General features: G+C 49.4%; 1 protein-coding gene across 1 annotated transcript in view; it reads left to right on the forward strand.

Annotated features, from left to right (window-relative positions):
- PYGL (glycogen phosphorylase L) overlaps nucleotides 1-22,427 on the forward strand; it is a 40,279-nt gene that overhangs the window by 8,181 nt on the left and 9,671 nt on the right. The window contains exons 3-12 of the mRNA XM_062205143.1: nucleotides 809-887; nucleotides 4,244-4,347; nucleotides 12,905-13,036; nucleotides 16,232-16,343; nucleotides 16,677-16,759; nucleotides 18,906-19,049; nucleotides 19,273-19,365; nucleotides 19,989-20,135; nucleotides 20,457-20,620; nucleotides 21,703-21,817. Of these exons, the coding sequence (XP_062061127.1) occupies nucleotides 809-887; nucleotides 4,244-4,347; nucleotides 12,905-13,036; nucleotides 16,232-16,343; nucleotides 16,677-16,759; nucleotides 18,906-19,049; nucleotides 19,273-19,365; nucleotides 19,989-20,135; nucleotides 20,457-20,620; nucleotides 21,703-21,817 (1,173 nt within the window). The remainder of the gene's footprint in view (nucleotides 1-808; nucleotides 888-4,243; nucleotides 4,348-12,904; nucleotides 13,037-16,231; nucleotides 16,344-16,676; nucleotides 16,760-18,905; nucleotides 19,050-19,272; nucleotides 19,366-19,988; nucleotides 20,136-20,456; nucleotides 20,621-21,702; nucleotides 21,818-22,427) is intronic.

A 22,427-nucleotide genomic window follows, 5' to 3' on the forward strand; every position in this document is an offset into this window, starting at 1 on the left:
CCTGTGCTAGTGGATTCTGGCTGTGGGGTTCCCTACATCATGGAGGGGGGATCTTGCTAGCAACCAGTCCCTTCCACTTCCAAGTTCACAGATGCTCCTTGGCCTCCCACAGCCTCCTCGTACCCTCCCCAGGGTGCAGTAGGGATTTTGGACTGCAGGACTGAGGTTTCCCTGGTGGCTGTGAGACCCCGGGTCTCCTGGGTCACAACTCACTAACTAGGGGTTAACAGCTTCTGACCCTGCAGGGTAAATATGCTGTCATGAAACAGTGAACTTTAGTCCACCTTGAAAAGGCTGACCTCATACCTGTGGGTCATTTTTTAAAGCTCTTAGCCCAAGTACCATTAGCTGCATACTGGACTATGTCTAAGGTTTTAACCCAACAGCATAAAGATTAATTTTAAAAATGGTAATAGCTAGCATTTCTTAAGGAATCTCTGTCCAGGAATAGTTCTGATGCTTTGTTTGTAGAATCACAACTAATTCGCCATCATAAATGAGGTAGGTCCTGCTACCCTGCACATTTTTTTATAATAGCAGCAAGGCATGCAGAGTCTTAGTAGCCGCCCAGGCTTGCTCAGCAGGGAGGTGATAGTCAATGGTGGGCAGTTCCAAGCCCACACTCTTCTCCGTTCTGAGCTGCACTGTCGTGACCAGAAGCAGAACAGGAGTAGGAGCAGTCGCGGCGTGTGCAGTGGGCGTCTGATGTCAGAGGAGCTGGCAGGGAGCTAACACTAGACTGCTTAGCCCAGCTGACCGAATGGCCCGTATCGTGTCTGCTTCTTCACTGTCTTCCTTCCATTGCCAGCTTGGCTTGGACATGGAAGAGCTGGAAGAAGTGGAAGAAGACGCTGGACTTGGCAATGGCGGTCTCGGGAGGCTGGCTGGTAAGTGACATCATCAGTGTGTTAGGTATCTGGCCAGAGGATGCCTTCCCAGGTGCCTCTTGTGTTCACACGTAGAAGAACAAGACAGGGGTCCCGGAAGAAGAGCCAGGTATGATTGTGCGTTTGTGTTGAGTTTGCATTGTGATTTGGTCGATTACAAACAGTTTTGTCTGTAATGGAAGGGAACTTGAACAGAAGAGACATTGCTTAAGACCCCAGAGTTCACCAGATCCTCCCGTGAGCTGTAGAGTTTCCAGAGCGGCCCCTCTGCTTCACTTGTGTGTTCCCAGCTGCCCAGCTCACACGTTTGTGTGGCATGAACCAAGTTGTAAGTCTTGCCTTATGCACTTGGTAGCTCGCTATTTGGTTCACTAGCTGCCAGTGATGTGTTAGTATTATTGGTGTAGTTTGGTTAATTAATATCATGTGTGTGAATGCAATCTAAGTTCTTTGCTTTATCCAGGGAGTGATTATTCATGAAATAAACAGGAAAACATTAAGAATATAATACCAGCTCCATTAATTTAGAAATATACATCCCTGTAACCATGCATTTCCATACCTTGAAAAATTCATACCTAAAGAAATACCCAACAATGTGTACCAGGAGAAATGTGGTGAAAAAAAAATTACAATGCAGTTTGTAGATGCAAAATGTTAACTATAACCCAATTTTCAGAGAATAAAATGAATCTATATGTACTTCCCTGAGTAGGTCTATAGGTTCAGAGAAAATAAAGTTGTATATAGTGTGATACAATTTGTGTTTCTTAAAAAATTAAATCTTTTGTCTCAAAGTATGTATATATAGAGACACGGAGAAGAAAAGGTCCAGAATTTTAAATACCAAGCAGTGGCTCTCTCTAGGGGAAGTTCAGGATTGGAGGTAGCAGTTAAAAGGAATGTAAACATTTTAATCTTTTTGTCTGTAACATTTTACATTTTTAAGTAGGATATATTAGTATATTCCTTATTCAATTTAAATAATGAAAAACTATTACTGTACATGTGTCAGATTGTAATCCCTGAAAAGTAAATGCTTTTTTCTCTTTTTAAAAAATGTATATTTATTGGGGCCGGCGCTGTGGCGTAGTGGGTAAAGTAGCTGCCTGCAGTGCGAGCATCCCATATGGGCACCAGTTCAAGACCCGGCTGCTCCACTTCGGATCCAGCTCTCTGCTATGGCCTTAGAAAGTAGTGGAAGATGGCCCAAGTGCCTGAGCCCCTGCACTCATATGGGAGACCTGGAAGAAGCTCCTAGCTCCTTGCTTCAAATCAGTGCCAGTTCAAGTCCTGGCCGCTCCTCTTCCAATCCAGCTCCCTGCTAATGCACCTGGTAAATAAAGCAGCAGAAGATGGTCCAAGTCCTTGGGCCATCTTCTGCTGCTTTCCTAGGTGCATTAGTAGGGAGCCGGATTGGAAGAGGAGCGGCCAGGACTTGAACCAACACCCATATAGGATGCCAGTGCTGCGAGTGGCAACGTTATCCATTGTGTGACAGCACTGGCCCCGATGTTTTTTCTCTCTTAACTGGTTCAGAAATCTATGAATTTTGCACACACTTCCAAGTTATGGAAAGCCATTTGCATCTGATCCATATCATTTAACCCTTACCACACTGGTCACAGTGTGCTTCAACACAGCCACTAGTAATAAAACAAAATGGAACACAAAAACACTGGCTGCGGTACACTTGCCACCTTCTGGCGTAACTAATCCCCAAGTGAGCAGTCGTCCTATGGGGCTCCGGGAAGGCCTAAAGAGCCAGTGTGGTGCACAGCCAGGAAGGACACCCAGCCTGCCTTTCTCTTGTGTGAAACCCAAGACCTTCTCCATTTGTGGGCTCGGTTCACCCCGCTCTGTGCCTGCATGGATGCCTGCACCACTTCGGCTGATTGATTAGGTCCAAGAGGGAAGCAGCAGGTCAGGCTGCACGCATCATTCTCCTAGGATGAGCTCGTCTCTTACCTGGCTGGAATGGTTGCCCCAACGCCCGAGGTTCGGGGCAAACCCAGAGGACCACGGCTGGGGAGAACTGGTGCTGGAGGAGGTAGCACAGCTTGGAGACCTTGGCCACTTCCACCTGTGGATCTGCTTCAGGGCTGTAGCGTGACACGAGCTTGTCACCTTGCTGTGTTCTCTCCAGCTCTCACCACTCTTTTCCACGTTAATTCCTAGGGTGCACAGCCTTGTTCTCTGTGTATTTCTCTGTTCAGACTCCTGTGATTACAATGATTAGTGTCACCCCTCGGTTTGTACCTCCCCACGATGGATCCCTGCCCAGCCTGTGGGTGCCTGGCCTGAGTCAGCCTCTCATTAAGTAATGGAAAACCTAGCAGAACATGGTTCAGCCATGAGGGAAGGACGCACGTGTGAGCCTTAGCTTCCTGGGGCTACCTTTTCATTTTCTAAAGATTGTTTATTTATTTATTTGGAAGAGTTAGAGGGAGAGAAAGATCTGTCTTCCATCTGCTGGTTCACTCCCCAAATGGCCACAACAGCTGGGTCTGGGTCAGGATGAAGCCAGGAGCCTGGAGCTCCATCCAGGCCTCCTATGTAGCTTCCGGGGGCTCAGCTACTTGGGCCGTGCTCTGCTGCCTTCCTAGGTGCACTAACAGGGAGCTGGATGGGAAGCAGAGCAGCCGGGAATCAAACCTGGGCCTGTATGGGATGCCTGCCCTGGAGGGGCTGCCTTTTCATGCAGGGGCCCTGGAGACAGCTTCCCTCCAGAGGGCAGGGTGGGAGTGGGTATCTGGCACAGAGGTGAAGCCGCCATTGGGGTGCCCTCATCTCGTTTAGGAGTACCTTGTGTCCCAGCTCCTCTGATTGCAATCCAGCTTCCTGCTGATGCATATACGTGCTGGCCCAGCCCTGGCTGTGGCAGGCATTTGGGGAATGAGCCAGCACACGGAAGATGGCTCTTCTTCTGTCTCTCCCACTCTCTCTCTACCATTCAACTAAAATGAAAATAAACAAGTGATTTTTTTTCAATCCTCAGTTTTTAAAAACAAAGCAAAGACCACATGGCTGACACTACTTGACGTAGCTAACGTGGTCAGCTTCCTTCATCTGTTCTCAGACCATTTACCAATGTGAACACAGAGGTTACTTCTAGGTGGTGACATCATTGATATTTAGTTTATTCTTTGTACATTTTTAGATTTGCTAACTTTTTTATAATTAGATAAGATACTATTTAAAAATCAATGCCTGTTGTTCGATGGTCTCGGTGCTTTAAGGTAGATGTGGCTTCTCACAGAAAGCTGTTTCATGGCTGCCGTATTTTTTAGGGGAAAGACTTGCAATTTTAACTAAGCATAATGGCTCTGTCTTTTGTCTGTGCCCTGCTGAGGTAGCCTGCTTCTTGGACTCCATGGCCACGCTGGGGCTCGCAGCCTACGGATACGGCATCCGATATGAGTACGGCATCTTTAACCAGAAGATCCGAGATGGGTGGCAGGTGTGTGAGCATCTTTCTCAGTTGTGTGTTTGAAGCACTTCTCGTCAGAGCACTGTGGGTGATGAATAATGGGGGGGGGCGGGGAGCCTTTAACATGGAGCTTTTCACATTTGGTGGCATTTGGTTGATGTCAGTGGACACCGCCAGTCTTCCTGTCTTGCAATGACAGTTCCCTTTGAGCGGCGCCTGCTGGTGTCCTTTACCACCACACGCAAGGTACCTCGTGCAACGCCTGCCTCCCGGGGGCTCTCCACTGGGTGTTGCCCAGGCAGTGTGTGACCCCCGTACTCTGCAGCATGAAAACGGGAGGAGGACATCCTTGGCCGCACGGTCAGCCTCTGATGCCCCTGAAGCGTGCCAAGGTGGTGTAGGTGAGGGCGCTGGGACTCTTAGGAAGCAAAGTTACCCAGATCACCCTGCTGGCAGCTCTGGGTCCGGGTCCCCGGATTTCCGTGTGTACAATTCACTGTTCTCTGTGCTTGCAGCCCTGCCCTCCTTAACAAGCCTGTCTTACCAGAAATAAGCTCCGCATCCTGGTTGTGTTACAAGAAGAAATCGGGAACTCTTGTTAACAGTCCCATCCATTAAATCCGGCATACATTTATGTTTAGAGCTGCAGTGCTACATAGACATCCGCACAAATCCATACAAATGCCTCTACTTTCACTTCTCTCTGGCCAGACCACCTTCTTAAGTGTTAGGTTTTCCTGTCCCTCGGAGTCTGTAGGTAGCTCTAGTATGGACACTTCGGCCTGGTGCTGGTGTGGTGTAGGATTTCTGTCTCCGTATTGTTGTCTGTGTGTACACATTATTGACAACAGTTATGGGTGTGACTTGCAGAAAGCTAGAGCTCTCAACTCCCCATTCCCTTCCAAGACTGAAGCCAACAGAGGAGCACTCAGGGACGGGGGGGGGGGGGGGGGGGGCGTGGCTGGATCTAAGGGGAGGGGGCTTTGGCCCATTGAGAACAAGAGTGGTGTCTCGCCCCCTCCACCACCTCTCTCCCTTCCTCTGGGATTTGGACACCCTCTGGGCCAAGGAAGGGGGGATTTAAAAGATTTGGCATGATGACAGACAAGGCTCAGATGGATAATCCCAGAAACATATGATGAGGAAAACTTTTAGATTTTGCTATGGACCAGTGCTGTGTGTGTCTCGCCATCCCTAAAGAAACAACGATCGGCAGGTAGCTGGGTGCAGAAGCAAAGCTTGGGCCCTGTTTCCTCCTTGAGACCTCATTTTCAACATAGCACATGGTTTCCTAACCTCTCTGGACCTCAGCTTTCTCATCCGGAAATGGAGACACCAGCTTTGCAGAATTCTTGTGAAAATACCTAAAATATACGGCCCCCAAATGGGAGCTCAATAGCACTGTTGATTTTCCTTAAGGAAGACAAGCTGAGAAAACCCAGTATTCTACAATGACATATGAATAGAGTCATTGCTATTACATGTTTAGTTAGTTTTAGGGAACTGGGAACTTGTTGATGTTAATTTTTAAAAGTAGGATATCCTTAACGATCCAGAGGCAGCCAGGAGCATAAAGAGAAATTACTAGGAAAAATCTACATCATATTTTTAATGGTCATCATCTCAGAGATGGAATTACTGTCCTTCATTTGCTCTCCCACGTGCCTCATATTACATAAGAAATGCGTGTTTCTAATCAGAGAAAGGAAAGAGTTGGTTCCCCTCCCAGCTGACATCATCGAGTTCCACGCTGGGAGCCTGGCCTAGCAGCTCTGCCAGGAAGGCCACCATGTTGAGCCAAGCTGCCCGGCAACCTGAGGGCCCCTTTCTCAGTCTCTGGGGGCCTGGTGTGTGGTGCTGCTCGCATCTCAGCATGCTGAAGGATTTCACTGCTTTTTTAAAAAAAATTATTTATTTACTCATTTATTTGAAAGAGTTATATATAGAGAGAGGGAGAGGCAAAGAGAGAGATCATCCATTTGCTGGTTCACTCCCCAAATGGCCGCACCAGCTGGAGCTGAACTGATCCAAAGCCAGGAGCCAGGAGCTTCTTCCAGGTCTCCCACACGGGTGCAGGGGCCCAAGCACTTGGGCCGTCCTCCACTGCTTTCTCAGGCACATCAGCAGGGAGCTGGATTGGAAGAAGAGCAGCTGGGACAGGACCCGACACCCATATGTGCTGCTGGCTTTAACCATATGTGGCCTTGGCTTTAACCCACTGCTTCACGGCGCCAGCCCCTACTTCTTATCTTTTAACTACTATTGGATGAAAGATTTAAAAGAAACTCAGAAATCAACTTCCCCACTTTTTTTCTCAAGTACATCTCCCCCCCCCCCCTAATTTTATGAAAAGTCACTCTTAATTAATCACACCTCGCTCCGTTCCTGTTATATGGTCTTTAATCCAGGAAACTCCTTTTCTCTCCGACACAGAAATATGAATTTCCAGGGTTAAAAAGAAAGGCCAGGTAGGTTTGGCTGCTGGGAGGTGTTCCAAAGCCAGCCTCCTTAGCCAGCATCCGTCTTTAGTGAGCACTTGAGAGAAGCGGAAGGACATGTCGCTCTACTCCCACCTCTGTCCTCTGGTGGATGGTAAAGAGAGAACATAAAACAGATCATACCCTGAGAAGAAACCGCTTCCATCAAAACCACAAGGCACCTGGCAGGAGGGAGCAGCCTCTGGGGCACGGCCATGACCCTCACAGGTGCCGCTGCCCGTCCCGGGGCAGGTACGGAGGAGGCTGCCGCAAATTCCCCAAGCTGGACAGATTTGGGAATGGTGATGGACTTAGAACTTTGGAGTCTCTTCAAGGAAGATTGGCAGCCAGAGAGTGCTGGTTGTGAACCCTTGTAGGGAGAATTTTGCTAAAATTGCTACAAATCTAGACTTAGCATGAAATCTAACGGGGGTCACTGACACCTTGTCGGTCATAGTCTTCAGAGAGAAGAGCTGGCCCCGGCGAGCAGGAGGGGACGAGGCCACTGCCACAACCTCACCTGAATGCTTAGCAGTCGCTCCACAGGTCTGGGTGGAAAGATGCCCACGGAGTGTGTCCTGGGCTTGAATCAAATGAGGTCTGCCCAACTCCCCCCCTCCCTCTCCCCCCTCCCTCCCTCCCCCTCTGCCTCTCTCTCTCTCCTTCCCTCCCCCCTCCCTCCCTCTCCTCTCTCCCCTCTCCCCTCTCTAATGGGCCAAGCCTATCCCATGGTTCAGAGCCAGCCATACAGCTCTGTTAACCTTGCTAGCTGCTTGTGGTGCTGCTGAATTCTTGGCATGCCCCAGAAACATTTTCAGCTATTTGTATCATCAGAAAGCAACCTTTGTGCACTCTGCGGAGGCTTGTCAGCAGCACTTCACGTGCTCTGTGCCCCACGATGGAGAGGAAAAGCATTTCCTAGTATTGAGCTACTGCAGAGTCCTCTGAGCTGACCTCTGCCCCCTGCTGGCTCTGAGACCCATTGCATTGAGTAACACCCACCCCACCCCACCCCCCCCCCCCCCCCCCAGGAGCTGTCGGGCTGGCATCCCCACTCCAGGGAGCCACCTTCGCTTGGGATCAGCCCTATGTAGCCTCTGGGGTGCGAGGGCTCTCACACTCGCCTTGGATGCAAATGAAAACTCTTCCCCTACCCTACCCTGTCATGTAGGTGACTCAGCATGTGTGGGTCACGGGCTCCGCGGGGGCTCAGGTCACAGAGAAGCTTGTTAACTGATGGGAGGGAAGAAAGCCAGGTGGAGAGCAGGTGTATCCCCATCCTGCAGCTCCCGTGGATGTAGGGGAGACAAGGGCGGCCAGGGCTCTCTCTCCTCCATCTGCTCAGACCGATTTGTGGTTATGAAACACCGTGGCCCTCTGTCTGTGGGTTCTGCATCCGTGGATTCAGCCCAGTGTGGAGGGAAAATACTCAAGAAACTACGGCTCCTGTGTGCACGTGTGCAGACTTTGTAGTGGTCATTATTTCCTCAGCAGTACAGCCGCACAGCATTTATGTCGTATTGAATATCTGAGATAGGCTAGAGATGATTTAAAATGTATGAGAGGAGATCTATAGGCTATATGCAAAGACTGTACCATTTTGAATAAAGGCGCATCCATAGGTTTTGGTACCTGAATTGAGATTCTAGAGCCAGTTGCCATGGATACTGAGGAACAACTAACTGTACTTGCCTTCCAATCTGACTTTATTTATTTATTTATTTATTTTGACAGAGTTAGTGAGAGAGAGAGACAAAGGTCTCCTTCCATTGGTTTACTCCCCCTCCTCCCCCCCCCCACCTCCCCCGGCCAAATGGCTGCTATGGCCAGCACGCTGTGCCGATGCGAAGCCAGGAGCCAGGTGCTTCCTCCTGGTCTCCCATGCGGGTGCAGGGCCCAAGCACGTGGGCCATCCTCCACTGCCATCCCGGGCCACAGCAGAGACCTGGACTGGAAGAGGAGCAACCAGGACAGAATCCGGCACCCCAACCGGGACTAGAACCCAGGGTGCCGGTGCCGCAGGTAGAGGATTAGCCTAGTGAGCTGCGGCGCTGGCTTTTTTTTTTTTTTTTTTTCAAACCTGACTTTAAAACAAGCCTTGTAAAACAGAGAGACTCATTCACTGATTCTGTAGCAAAGCAGCCAGATACTCAAAGAGTAAGCAAATAAGGTTTCCTACAGAACTTGTGAACCCCATAAAATTAAAACCAGCCATCACTCGGCAAGGGAGAAGTTGATGACTATAAGAGTCATCGGCTGACTGGTCCCCTGCCACTTAAGAGCAGAGCGCATCTTCCAAAGAGCGGATGCCGCCTCTGACCTCCCTGTGAGTCCAGGAGTAGCCCAGCAGGGGGAGCCCCCGAGCCCATCCCAGTCCAGGAGCCTGGCAAGCTGCCTGGAGGTGGAGTGTGTGTTCTGGCTACCTTTCTCTGCAGAAAATAGGTCTCCCTTCCCCCCTGCCCGTGATTCTGAGAGGAACACTGTGCCTTCTCCTCCTGTTTCGTGTGGTGCCTTCAGCTGTGTTTTGCAACAGCCCCCAGCGCTGAAATGACGCAAACAGGCCTAGGCTCCTCCCCTGGCACAGGTAGAAGTGTTCCCAGCGCCAGAGCGCACCGAGCCGGCCGTTAGGTGCTGTAAGGCTCCAGCTATTGACACAGTAGTGCACCTCGCTTCGGCTGGCAGACTTCAACTGCCTCCTTGTTAGAACTGTATTTCTCGTTTTCCTTATGACGTGGGAGGCAGCAGCTTATTTTCAAATTGTAAACAGCAGGATTGCTTACTGGTATGACCTCGTGGCTCCTGGCTGCTCTGTGCGGTGTGGGGACGTGCAGCATCAGGGAGTCCCAGGAACTTGCTAGAATGCCACCCCTAGGGGCTGGCCTTGTGGGGCATCAGCATCCCATATGAGGGCTGGTTTGAGTCCTGGCTGCTCCACTTCCCCAGGCAGCTCCCTGCTAATGCACCTGGGAAAGTAGTCCACATGGGAGACCCGGATGGAGTTCCAGGCTCCTGGCCTCAGCCTGGCCCAGCCCCAGTTGTTGCGGCCATTTGAGAAGTGAACCAGTGGATAAAAGATGGGTGTGTGTGTGTGTGTGTGTGTCTCCCTCCTCTGTGTAACACTGCCTTTCAAACAAATCAATCTTACAAAAAAAAAAAGAAGAGTGGAACTTTGAGACCCCTCCCCCCCAGGCCTCCTGAGGGTCTGCCCTCAACAGGCTGGAATTTGCGGGCCCACACAAGCCCCCTGCAGCCTTTCCTAGGCTTCCTCCCAGTCAGGGAGCTCCTCCTGCCCCCAGCTCCGCTCTCAACCCCAGCTCTTCTGCCGACAAATGTTTCTGGGAGTCCCCTTCTCATCTTCTGTAGTGCTGGTAGCCAACCTCAGTGGGCGGCTTCCTGGCTCTTGATGTAATGATTGATGTTTGAATGAGTGAATGTGTATGCATTGACTGGCCTGGCTGTTGGCATCAATGTTTGTATTCTATCTCTAGAATAGTAGTTGTGTTTACTTTTCTCTCCTTGCAGTGTGCCTGCAGCAGGCATCAAACTTACGCTTAGGTGATCATGAGGTGTCCCTGCCATAACTTTTAGGCAAAACCTTCTAACACTGAACCTGAGTTTTCCTAGAGGCCAGGGTGAGGAATCAAATAGGTAAAATAGCAGTATTTTGGGACAACTCATTGACAAGGGTGCTTTAGCTCCTTTTATTTATTTATTTTTTTGCCAGAATTCAATTCCACTTTTTAATATAGATGCAATATTTATAAAGGGGTCACTAATAATATTTTCATTTTTTTATAAGGTGAGTTTTTTTAAGTTTATTATTTGAAAGAAACAGAAAGAGACCTATCTGCCACAAAAGCCAGGGCTGGGCCAAGCCAAAGCCAGGATCCAGGAACTCCATCTGGGTTGCCCACATGGGTGACAGGAACCTCCCAGGGTGCACAGGCAGGAAGTTGCATGGGAAGTGGAGGCGGGACTCTATCCTGGGCACTCTGATGTGGGGTATGAATGTCCCAAGTGGCAGCTGAACCCATGCTGCCGTGACACCAGTACCATGTATGTACTTTAAAGAAGATTCCCGAGTGTTTTTTTTATTCTTGTTTTTGTTTTGGTGTGCTTGTCTGTGACCAACCAAAATTCCTATGATGTCCAGGATACCTTGATAGAAAGTGTAGTTTTAAAACTTATTATTATAAGAAATATTTCATTGGGGTGGGGGGTGGCCAGCATCGTGGCACAGTGAGCTAAGTTGCCACCTGCAATGCCAGCATCCCTTGTTGGAACACCAGTTTGAGTCCCAGCTGCTCTGTTTTTTGTCTAGCTCCCTGCTAATGTACCAGCAGAAGATGACTCACGTGGTTCAGTCCCTTGTCACCTATGTCAGAGGCCAGGGTGGAGTTCCTGGCTCCTGGCTTCAGCCTGGACCAGACCTGGCTGTTCTGGCATGTGGAAATGAAACAGTGGATGGAAGATCTCTCTCTCTCTCTCTCTGTCTTTTTCTCTCTCCCTTTCTCTACTACTTTACCTTTCAAATAAAAATAAATTAAACAATAAATATGTTATTGTAAATTAACATCAACACCTTGGGAAATGTTGAAATTGTCAGAAATTAAATTCCTCCCCCCTTTGTATATGTAATTTTCCAAATGAACTATAATTTATAGCTCATTGTCAAGTCACAATTATATAAGGATTAAGGCAAACAATGTACTAGTGATCTGTACTTACCCTGACATCAACTTTTTTTTTAAAAGATTTATTTATTTATTTATTTGAAAGGCAGAGTTACAGGCCAACGCCGCAGCTCACTAGCCTAATCCTCCGCCTGCGGCGCTGGTACCCGGGGTTCTAGACCCACTTAGGGTGCCAGGTTCTGTCCCAGTCGCTCCTCTTCCAGTCCAGCTCTCTGCTGTGGCCCAGAAAGGCAGTGGAGGATGGCCCACGTGCTTGGGCCCTGCACCCGCATGGGAGACTAGGAGAAGCACCTGGCTCCTGGCTTCGGATCAGCGCAGCACGCCAGCTGTAGCGGCCATTTGGAGGGTGAACCAATGGAAGGAGACCTTTCTCTCTGACTCTCTCTCCTCACTGTCTAACTCTTTCTGTCAAAAAAATAAATAAATAAAAAATAAAAAGGAGGCCTCACACGACCTGCTGCAGCCGAGTGCCTTTACCCTGCTCCTCAGCTTCTCCTCTCCGGGTTAGAGCGGCTTCACGCACAGGTGGCCCCCTCACTAGAATGCTCCTGTCACCTTCAAAAAATAATTTAAAAAATAGAAAGGCAGAGTTACAGAGAGGCAGAGGCAGAGAGAGAGAGAAAGTCTTCCATCTGCTGGTTCACTCCCCAGATGGCTGCAATGGCCAGAGCCGCACTGATCCAAAGCCAGGAGCCAGGAGCTTCCACAGGGTCTCCCACATGGGTTCAATGGCTCAATGACTTGGGCTAGCTACTATCCCAGGGCATAGCAGAGAGCTTGATTGGTAGCGGAGCAGCCAGAACTCAAACCAGCACCCATATGGGATGCTGACACTGCAGGTGGCGGCTTTACCCACTATGCCACAGCACTGGCCTCTGACATGAACTTTTTAAAGGGAGTGTTCTGTGAGCAGCATCTCTTGCCTGAGATCCCGTGTATTCCAGGCACAAGAATCTTGTCTGAAACCTTGGTGTAAGACCCATCAGGTCTAAGTATCCAACTGTAAACATCCATGGGGAGACGTCTCCTTAACTCAAGCTGGACAGTGGAATTCACAGATGTTAAGACACAGGTTCTGGAACGACACACCTAAGCTCTACCAATTATCTGTGTGACCTTGAGAATTACAGGGTCCTCACCTTGAGAAAAGAGGAACCCGTAGTGGCCCCCATGGGGTTGCGTGAGGAATAAGTACAATGATACCTAAAGCCTCTGAGTATAAAACATTTAGGACAGTGCTGGCAGTTGTTGGTGTGGTTGACTTGGGTGAGATGAATGGAGACTGACAGGTCCCACACACACTTTCCAGGACGGTGTTCCTGTGTTGTTGCAGGGAAACACTGCTCTTGTGACGGAACTGAAGGGCTGGGTCCACAGCTTCCGCCATCTCCTTTCTAAGTTACATCCTCGCTGCAGGTGGAAGAGGCAGATGATTGGCTCAGGCATGGAAACCCCTGGGAGAAGGCCCGCCCTGAGTTCATGCTGCCCGTGCACTTCTACGGAAAAGTGGAGCACACCCAGACCGGGACCAAGTGGGTCGACACCCAGGTATGCCAGCGTCCTCGTGAGGAGCATGCGTGTAGGACCGCCCAGCGGGGGGTGCGTTTAATAGGTCAATCATCTGTCAAATGAGCATGTGATATTGAGTAGAGTATGTTGTGTGTTGAGTCACTGGGTATATTTTTGTAAATAAATCTGTTATTCCTCTTACTGCAGTCCACTCATTTTTGGAGACAAGGGAGCTGAGACCAAGAGAGAAGTGACTTCCTCAAGGTCAAGTGACTGACTGGGTCATTTTGCAGTGAGAAGTGTTGGTGCTTAATTGGTTCTGTAACACCCAGCATGCTTAGCTCTCCACTTTTGTAAAAAGCCATGGATGCCAAAACTGAAAAAATCTGAATGTCACTCCTCCTGCTACTTACACACACACACACACTCTCACTCACACATATACACACACTCACGCATACACACATGCACACATATAAACACACACACACACATCTACTTCTTGGGGATAAATGTTTTAATGCAGAAGTGTTTTTTCAAAAGATTACCTGTGTTATTATCCATTGTGAAGTCAGAAAAAGAATTCACAGCCTTGCAAACTGTACCTGCTATTCTGTGTCGAATCGTTTCTGGAGTACCAGCCCTGGTGTCAACTCAAGTCTTCTTAGTGGGCTGTGTGTGTAGCCTGCCCCTAGATTTGGGTGTGACCCAAGCCACAGCGCCCCCAGGGCTGGTTCACAATTTGCTGACTCTGCATTCATTGTTACATCTCCTCCATTAGCTGTTGGACTGCCCTGCCCTGTCATTGCAAGTGCCACTGTAGTCATCACTGACCATTCTTTAAAACCTTAAAGAAGGCAAGGGCACTGTAGTAGAGAAGGTTAGGCCAACACATCCCATAACAGAGTGCCAACTCGAGTTCCAGCATCCAGTCCAGATTCCTGCTAACGCACCAGGGAGACATGACTAATGGCCCAGATACTTGGATTCCAACCAGGATGGCATTCCTGGCTCCTGATTTTGGCCTTGCCAAGCCTCAGATGTTCCAGGCATCTGAGGGTGAACCAGCAATGAAAGTTACCTCTCCCCCCCCCCCACTGCCTCCTCCTCCTTCTCTCTCTCCCTCTCTCTGTCTCTCTCTCCCTCCCTCCCCCTCCCCCCCACTACTGCCTCCTCCTCCCTCTCTCTGCTGTCACTCTATATTTTAGATACAGATAAATAAATAAATGAATAAATTTTACAAAAAAACTTAAAATGGTAAAAACCAAGTAAATGATGTTTTTATATATGAAAATTGGGAATGACATTCAGTATCATAATGTTATACTTGTTCGTTTCTGTGGATTATGCTCCATAACAAATGCTTCATTTTACCTAACACTGGCCAGAACCTGGAGTGGGCCCACCTCCCACACTGCAGTACCTGGGTTCCAGACCCACTTCTGGGTCCAGACTCCAGCTTCCTGCTGAGGCCGACCCTGGGTGGCAGTGGTGATGACTCAAGTGATAGGGTTCCTGTCACCCACGTTGGAGACCTGCACGGAGCCTGGCTTCAGCCCCTGGCTACTGCAGGAAGCTGCAGAGAAAACAAATGAATGGGAGTGCTCTCTCCATATCTATGCTCTCTGTCTTCCTGCCCTTCGGATATACAGGTTTGCAAAAACTTGACTATGACAATGAATTGTATTATCTTTTTTTAAAAAAATATTTATTTGTTTATTTTACCTGGGAGAGAGAGAAAGTGGTCCGCCATCTACTATTTTACTCCCCAGATGCCCACAACACCCAGGACTGGGCGAGGCCAAAGCCAGAAGCCATGAACTCCGTCTGTGTCTCCCATGAGAGTGGCAGGGACCCAGGTCCTTAAGGGATTACCTACAGGAAGCTGGAATCAGGAGCAAGGTCAGGACTTAGCGCGGGCACTCTGATATGGGGTGTGGGCAGCTTAAGTGTGGAGCCAAACACCCACCCCTCAAAGAAATTAAATTGTAGAAGTTTTTATTTAAAAAAAAAAAAAAGAGCCAAAGCCCATGTTAGAGCTAATTTTTTAAAACTGCTGGCTTACTTTGTTCTACATGTAAGAGCTATTCACAGTTCAGAAAAATCATACTTTTTAAAACATGTTCCCTGTTTGCGTGTGAATTTATTTAGCATATAAAATAAAGAATTGGAAGCTAAAATAGATAATTAAAGTAGAATGATGTAAGGAATAAACTGGTCCTGCGGTTTCAAAATAAGTTCCTGCTCTGTTCTGTCGTCCTTATTTCCGTTAACCGTAGACCATAATCTGAGTTGAGCTTGGTGACAAAAATCAACAGGCGAGTTGCAAACAGACATCATTAATAAAACCCAAAGAATTGACACATCGACTTGGCATGAAACCGGCAAGTGCTTCGTATAGAGTTTTACGCCTAAAACTTCACCATATTTTATAATCACATCTTTGAGTAGCATACACAAAACTCAGCCCAGTTGTTTCTTGGTCTCTTACAGTGCAGATTTCCATGTGTCAGGTTTTTTTTTTTTTTTCTTTTATTTGAAAGACAGAGTGATGGGGGCAGAAAAGGGGGAGAAAGAGAAAGTGAGAGAGAGAGAGAGAGAGAGAGAGGATCTTCCGTCCCCTGGTTCATTCCCCAAATGGCCACCCACAGCCGGCTGAAGCCAGGACACAGCAGCTCCATCCAGGGGTCTGGCATGATGGGCAGGGGCTGCCTTCCACTGCCTTCCCAGGCTCATTAGCAGGGAGCTAGAGCGGCAGCAGAGCAACCAGCTGGCACCTGTTAATGGGCTGCCAGTATAGCTATCGAGGGCGTAACCCACTGGGCCACAGTGCCAGCCCCCATTTGTCATTTTCTTTGCACACTGTATGTTTGTATCATTAGAGCAGTTGCTTGAGCTAAAACGTGAGAGGTAGACTTTTTCCGATACTAGTACCACTGCGTTCTGTTCCACTACTTTGTGTCTAAGGGACACATGGGCCATCAACATGGACATGCTGTAGAGGACCATCAAACTGGGTGTTTTGAGCCATCTGTGTGCCCCAGTCGGAGGAGGAACCCCATGGCCTCTTGCAGCACCTCTTGTGCTGGGTCCCTCTCCTTGGCTTACGCCTCACACAGTTTGAGTTGGTGACGGAGCTAGGGACAAACTTCCATGTCACTCTCCCAGCCTATCATTCAGCCGATGTCGTCACACTTGGAGAACAATGACCAGCTGCTGTGTCTGACCCCACAGGTGGTCCTGGCCCTGCCTTATGACACCCCAGTGCCCGGTTATATGAACAACACCGTCAACACCATGCGCCTCTGGTCTGCTCGGGCGCCCAACGACTTTAACCTCAGAGACTGTGAGTACAGCCTGGGCTCTGGTTTCTTTGTGCTTGGCGTTGCATCTTCATGTTCTCTAGTTAGATCCACATTGAACTTGAGCAAAAGGCTTGGGTTTCTGATGTGAACTCTTCAGTGACGGAGCAGCCATTTGATGGAGCAAGTAGGGAGGCTCTTTTTAAGGCTTACCTTCCCTCTGGAGCCCCCATCCACTCTCACAGGAAGCTTTGTTGAAATCCTTTTAGGGATGCTAGGAATCACAGGACATGCAGAAAGACACCAGGGAAGGTCCAGGGGCTTCCCCCAGCAGCAGCTGATTCCTCTCTTTCTTGTTCTTCTGACCTTCCCTGCAGTTAACGTTGGAGACTACATTCAGGCTGTGCTGGACCGAAACCTGGCGGAGAACATCTCCCGTGTCCTCTATCCCAACGATAATGTGAGTGCGGGGCTTGCTACCTTGGTTGAGATATAAGCCACTATTCCACTAGTCCACAGCATCTACTCAGTAGCCCTGTCCAACCCTCACTTCCTATTGAGAGGTTCTCTTCGCATGCAGAATAAGCCCCATGTCTCCTCCTGGGTTATTAGAGTCCCCCTCCCAGCCAAATAGGGAACAGACTTGTATAACTCCTGGAACCGAAATGGGCGTTTTGCCATGGTTAGTGACCTGACTGAGAGTGGGGCAGCTCTGCAGAACCAAAGCTGCCTGGAACCGAAGCGACGAGTGCTGGGGAAGCACTACTTCCCACCAGGCGGAAACCCTGCAAGTCCCTGCAGAGATCCTGCCCGCCTCGTTCCCTGCCAACTGGGCTCTTCCCACCTTGGCCTCTAGGCTGCGTGGGGTCATAGACACTGGAGCAGATCCATGAACAAACATACCCGTTCCGGCTGCCTCCTGCTTACATCTCTCAATTTTTCTGTGGGTGATTATCCTAATTTTAAAAATATGTTTATTTATTTTCATCTATTTAAAAGGCAGAGTAAAATAGACAGAGATCTTCAATCTGCTGGCTCACTCTCCAAATATCCTGTCGAAGCCAGGAGCCATCAGGAACTCTGTCCAGGGCTCTCACATAGGTGGCAGGTGCCCAAGCACTTGCGCCATCATCTGCTGACTCTCAGAAAGCATTAGCAGGAAGTTGGAAGGAACAGGGACTCAGACTGGCACTTACTCCTGTCTGGGATGCAGGTGTCCCACACGGCTGCTCCACCGTGCCCATCTGAGCTTGTTTTGTTTTGTTTTTTGACAGGCAGAGTGGATAGTGAGAGAGAGAGAGAGACAGAGAGAAAGGTCTTCCTTTTTGCCGTTGGTTCACCCTCCAATGGCCGCTGCGGCCGGCGCATCGCACTGATCCGAAGCCAGGAGCCAGGTGCTTCTCCTGGTCTCCCATGCGGGTGCAGGGCCCAAGGATTTGATAGAATCCAGCACCCCAACCGGGACTAGAACCTGGTGTGCCAGCGCCGCAAGGTGGAGGATTAACCTGTTAAACCACGGCACTGGCCGAGCTTTTTGTTTTTTAAAGGACAAGTAGATAAATCATTTTTGTGATGTAATTTCCAGGAGAAATTCACTCCCTCTCCTTAACCTGGCCCTCGCCCAGGCATCATTACTCTCTTCTGGGAGCTTCACACCTGCTGCTCGCTATGGTTGGTGCTCCCTCCCTAGAAACCTTGGAGGGCTTCTGATCACCCATAAGAGGAGGACAGGATCTTAGAAATGTCACCCAGGTTCTTCACTGGCATGGTCTGCAGTCCCCTGAGTCATCTCCCTGGCCTTGCCCCATCACTGCGGCCCACACCGGGCAGCACCATCCACCCTCTTCTTCCCCGGCTCTTTCCCTGCGCAGGTATTCTCTGCCTGCAGGGAACATTCCGTGACCATCTGACAAATTCACGGTCATCTTCAGGCCTCAGATAATCACCTCACTACCCAAGTCTCCAAAGTAGTACACATCTACCTGAACACAATTATTCTTAAAACTCGTCTCGCTGTATTTAAGGCTTGGCTTGTACTTTTCCTTCTCCCCTACTTGCTTTGAACTTCTCAAGGTCAAGGACTATGTTTTACTAATCATTTTATTTCCAGACTCCAGAGCAAGCCTTTAGTGCTTACGGCACCTGCTAAGATGCCCAAGTCCTGTATTGGAGTACCTGGGTTCGATTCCCAGCCACAGTTCCTGGTTCCAGGTTCCTGCCAGTGCAGACCCTGGAATGCAGTGGTGATGGCTGAAGGCCATGGGTCCAGCCACCCATGAGGAATACCTGGATTGAGTTACCAGTTTCTGGCTTTGGCCTTTGACCCCGTCCTGACCATTGTAGGCATCTGGGGAGGGAACCAGCAGGTGGAAACTCACTGTCTGTCTCTATCTCTCTGGCCTTTGAATAAAAAATTAAGAACCCCTTGCTGTCATGGTAATGAAGTTTAGAAAAGACCACTAGCTCTGGCTTTGGCCTTTGGGCTGCCGTCTTTCACCCCCCGTCCAGTGGGCTCTCCCGCCAAGCTTTCCCGGGCAGGAGACGTGGGTCCCCTTTTGACCAGCCCTGCCCATGAGCCACATTCATGGCGTCTCCCTGGTTTGAAGTTTTTTGAAGGGAAGGAGCTCAGGTTGAAGCAGGAGTACTTCGTGGTGGCTGCCACTTTGCAGGATGTCATCCGACGCTTCAAAGCCTCCAAGTTCGGCTCCTCCAGCAGTGCGGGAGCTGTGTTTGACGCCTTCCCTGAGCAGGCAAGTGTTCAGCCTGTGGACATAGGCGGGGCACGGGGAGGGCGCGCGATTCCCACCACCACCAGACTTCCTCCTCGCCCAGCACGAACAGCCCCGGAGAAGGCACAGGGAACCTTGTGTGTTTTGTAGCTGGGGCTCATCTTGTCGGGTGCCTCCCTGGGCATGGGTGAGTGCACGAGGCCTGACCCTGGCCGCCACTCACCTGCACTGTCCCTCTCCCCAGGTGGCCATCCAGCTGAATGACACCCACCCTGCACTCGCCATCCCCGAGCTCATGAGGATTTTTGTGGATATTGAAAAGCTGCCCTGGACCAAGGTCTCGATTGTTTGACTTCTCTTTCTGCTAAGGAACCAGAATATCTGTGCTTGAAAGGTTGTGCACAAAGCTCCTTTTTTCGGTTTTTTAAAATAAGTCACTGTTGCTCACTCACAACAGCCAAAGGTCTATTTTGCCCTGAGGTTGCCATTTCTCCTTCCTTAGCCCCTTCCAGGAAGTGAGACTTAAAAGTAACTGAATATATTCATGGGGGGAAACAGATCAGCAGCTGTGCTGAGCTTATGTGTACTGTTTGTGTGTGTAAAAGGATTTGAAATTAAACTCTCTAGCCTCAAAAGACAGCTCATTAACAGTGTCAGCATGGCTTTGTAGGTCAACACTGTAAGCATACTTTGTATTATATCAGTTTTTAACCCTAAACCCGCACGTATTTAATACAAGACATGAAAGGATAGAAGATTTATCAGAACACTATCTTGATCTCTATCAGACAGCTGTTCTTCCTCCTCCCACACACGCTCCTGTTGTCTGCACTATTCGGAGCCTCATGCCCTGGGGTGTCTGACTGTCACAGACAGGCCAGGCAGAGGACGGGCTCAGCCCTGGGTGGGGTGCCCAGCTGCAGCTGCAGGGGAAAGCAGCAGAGCCCTCTCCCCCTGCAGGCCTGGGACATCACCCGGAAGACGTTCGCCTACACCAACCACACGGTGCTCCCGGAAGCGCTGGAGCGCTGGCCTGTGGAGCTGGTGGAGAAGCTGCTCCCGAGACACCTGCAGATCATCTACGAGATAAACCAGAAGCACTTAGACGTAAGTCGTTTTGGAGATCCATAGCTCTTAGGAGAATGAGGTCTTCGCATGCGAAGGGTGGCTACAGGGTCCCCCTTCACCAAGCTCCAGGCCCAACGTCTTTCCATCAGGGATGTATCGAACATACTCGAGTGGGAGGGGGCTCCACTAAGGGCACCTTCCTAAAGGGGCTAAAATGCAGGAAGGGAATCTTCCTAGGGCTATCGCAACCCCTCCCTGCGACACAGCCAAGCTTTCGATCCCCTCTGCCTGGGGAAAGAATAACCCCAATATTGCTTCCAACCTAGTGACCCAGCAAGGTCTTTCTCTTCCTTTGGCTAGAGAATCGTGGCCTTGTTCCCTAGAGACGTTGAGCGCCTGAGGAGGATGTCTCTGATCGAAGAGGAAGGAGGCAAAAGGATCAACATGGCCCACCTCTGCATCGTGGGCTCCCATGCCGTGAACGGCGTGGCTAAAATCCACTCGGACATCATCAAGACGCAAGTGTGAGTCTCCAGCCTACGGCAGTGCGTCCGCCACTGCCCTGCTCGTGGGCTCACTGCTGCTGTGCGCAGGGACGCACGGGGGGAGGAGGAAAGGCCCTGTTACAGTGGTCTGTGCAGGGGCAGCCATGCGTCCCAGCAGCTGCCATGCCGGTTGGGACCCCTGGATCCCATTTCTGAGTGCCTCCACTCGAGTTCTGGCTCTGCTCTCCACCCCAGCATCCTGCCGATGCGTACCCGAGGATGCAACAGGTGATGGCTCAAGTAGTTGTGCCTCCACCACCCACATGGGAGACCTGGGTTGAATTCCTGGCTCCTGGCTTCAGCCTGGCCAGTACTGGCTTTTGAGGGCATTTGACGATTGACCAGCACATGGGTGCTGTCGCTCTCTAGCTCTTTGCCTCTCATATAAACTTTTTAATGTTGTATACACAAGTGTCCTTTTGTTAAGTAGGAAAATTCCTTTACTCTCTGAACCATCCTAATTCTAGACTTCAGACCTCCGAAAAAAACCCTGGTATGCTGAAAAATCTGGTATATCTCTCAGTGCCAGGAAGTCAGATAGAGGTGATCCAATTTGGAATTTTTCTTGTAATTATTTTTAAAGAATTTTTTAATTGAATGATTTCAAAAGCAGAGTGACAGAGATGGAGAGAGGGAGAGAGAGAGGGAGAGATGAGTTGTCTGCTGGTTCAGTCCCTAAATGCTCACAATACCAGAGACTGGGTCAGGCAGGGACCCAAATACTTCAGCCATCATCCGCTGCTTGCCCTGGCAGCATGAGCAGGAAGCTGGATCCAAAGCAGAGCAGCCAAGACTTGAATTGGCTCCCGATATGGACTGCAGGTGTCACAAACGGCAGCTTAACCCGCTGCGCCCAAATGCCAGCCCCTTCTGTAATCATTTGGACCTGCAAGTGAGTTTCTGTGTAGAGTCACAGCCACAGCATCCGACACCCCTTTCTTCCACCTGACTTACTCTCGCTAAGCCTGCATTTGGCTCCCAAATGCAACTCTGCACTTTACCCAGCATGAAAGATCCTGCTGTTTCGGGCAGGTGCAGTGACGTGTCTCTTCCATTTCCAGATTCAAGGATTTCAGTGAGCTAGAACCAGACAAGTTCCAGAATAAAACCAATGGGATCACTCCGAGGCGCTGGCTCTTACTCTGCAACCCGGGGCTTGCAGAGCTCATAGCGGAGGTAACTGGGAAGCGCCGGGAGACAGTGCGAGGGAGGCACCGCTGGAAGGTTAGAGGGATGCGAGTGCGCTTATAATTCCGAGTCCCATCTGCAGCCACACTGGCCTCACCCCTGTGGGCTTGTGCAGTGGCGTAGGGCACCATGCTGGGTTTACTTCCCAGCTGAAATTCTTCACTTTTCAACAAGCGGCCTTGCAAATGTTGCAGCTGGTCTTGGCTAACAGCACTTGTATAGCACACATATGAGCAATGAATAAACTCTTGGTTCTTGGTCACCCTTTTAAGTAGATTTTGTTTTCCACACTTTAATTTCATGAAACTACACATAAGAGACTAGCAGAAGTGTTCTTCCAACATAGAATTCCTAACCTCTTCTGTAAGTCAGACTGTTCCATGCACTATATGATATATGAACTATCCAAGGGAACTTCACAAAGTTCATAGACAAATGGAATTAAAAGATAAGTTCACTTTGCATAAATTTTGAAATCCATGCATATGAGAGATCTTCAAAAGGTTTACATAAAATGCATATTATGAAAATTTGGGCATGATTCCAGTTTTTTGCACAAAAGGAAACTAACCTTTTCAAAAAAATTTTATTAATTTGA

Source organism: Lepus europaeus, chromosome 11 (assembly GCF_033115175.1).
Source record: "Lepus europaeus isolate LE1 chromosome 11, mLepTim1.pri, whole genome shotgun sequence".
Lineage (NCBI taxonomy): Eukaryota > Metazoa > Chordata > Mammalia > Lagomorpha > Leporidae > Lepus > Lepus europaeus.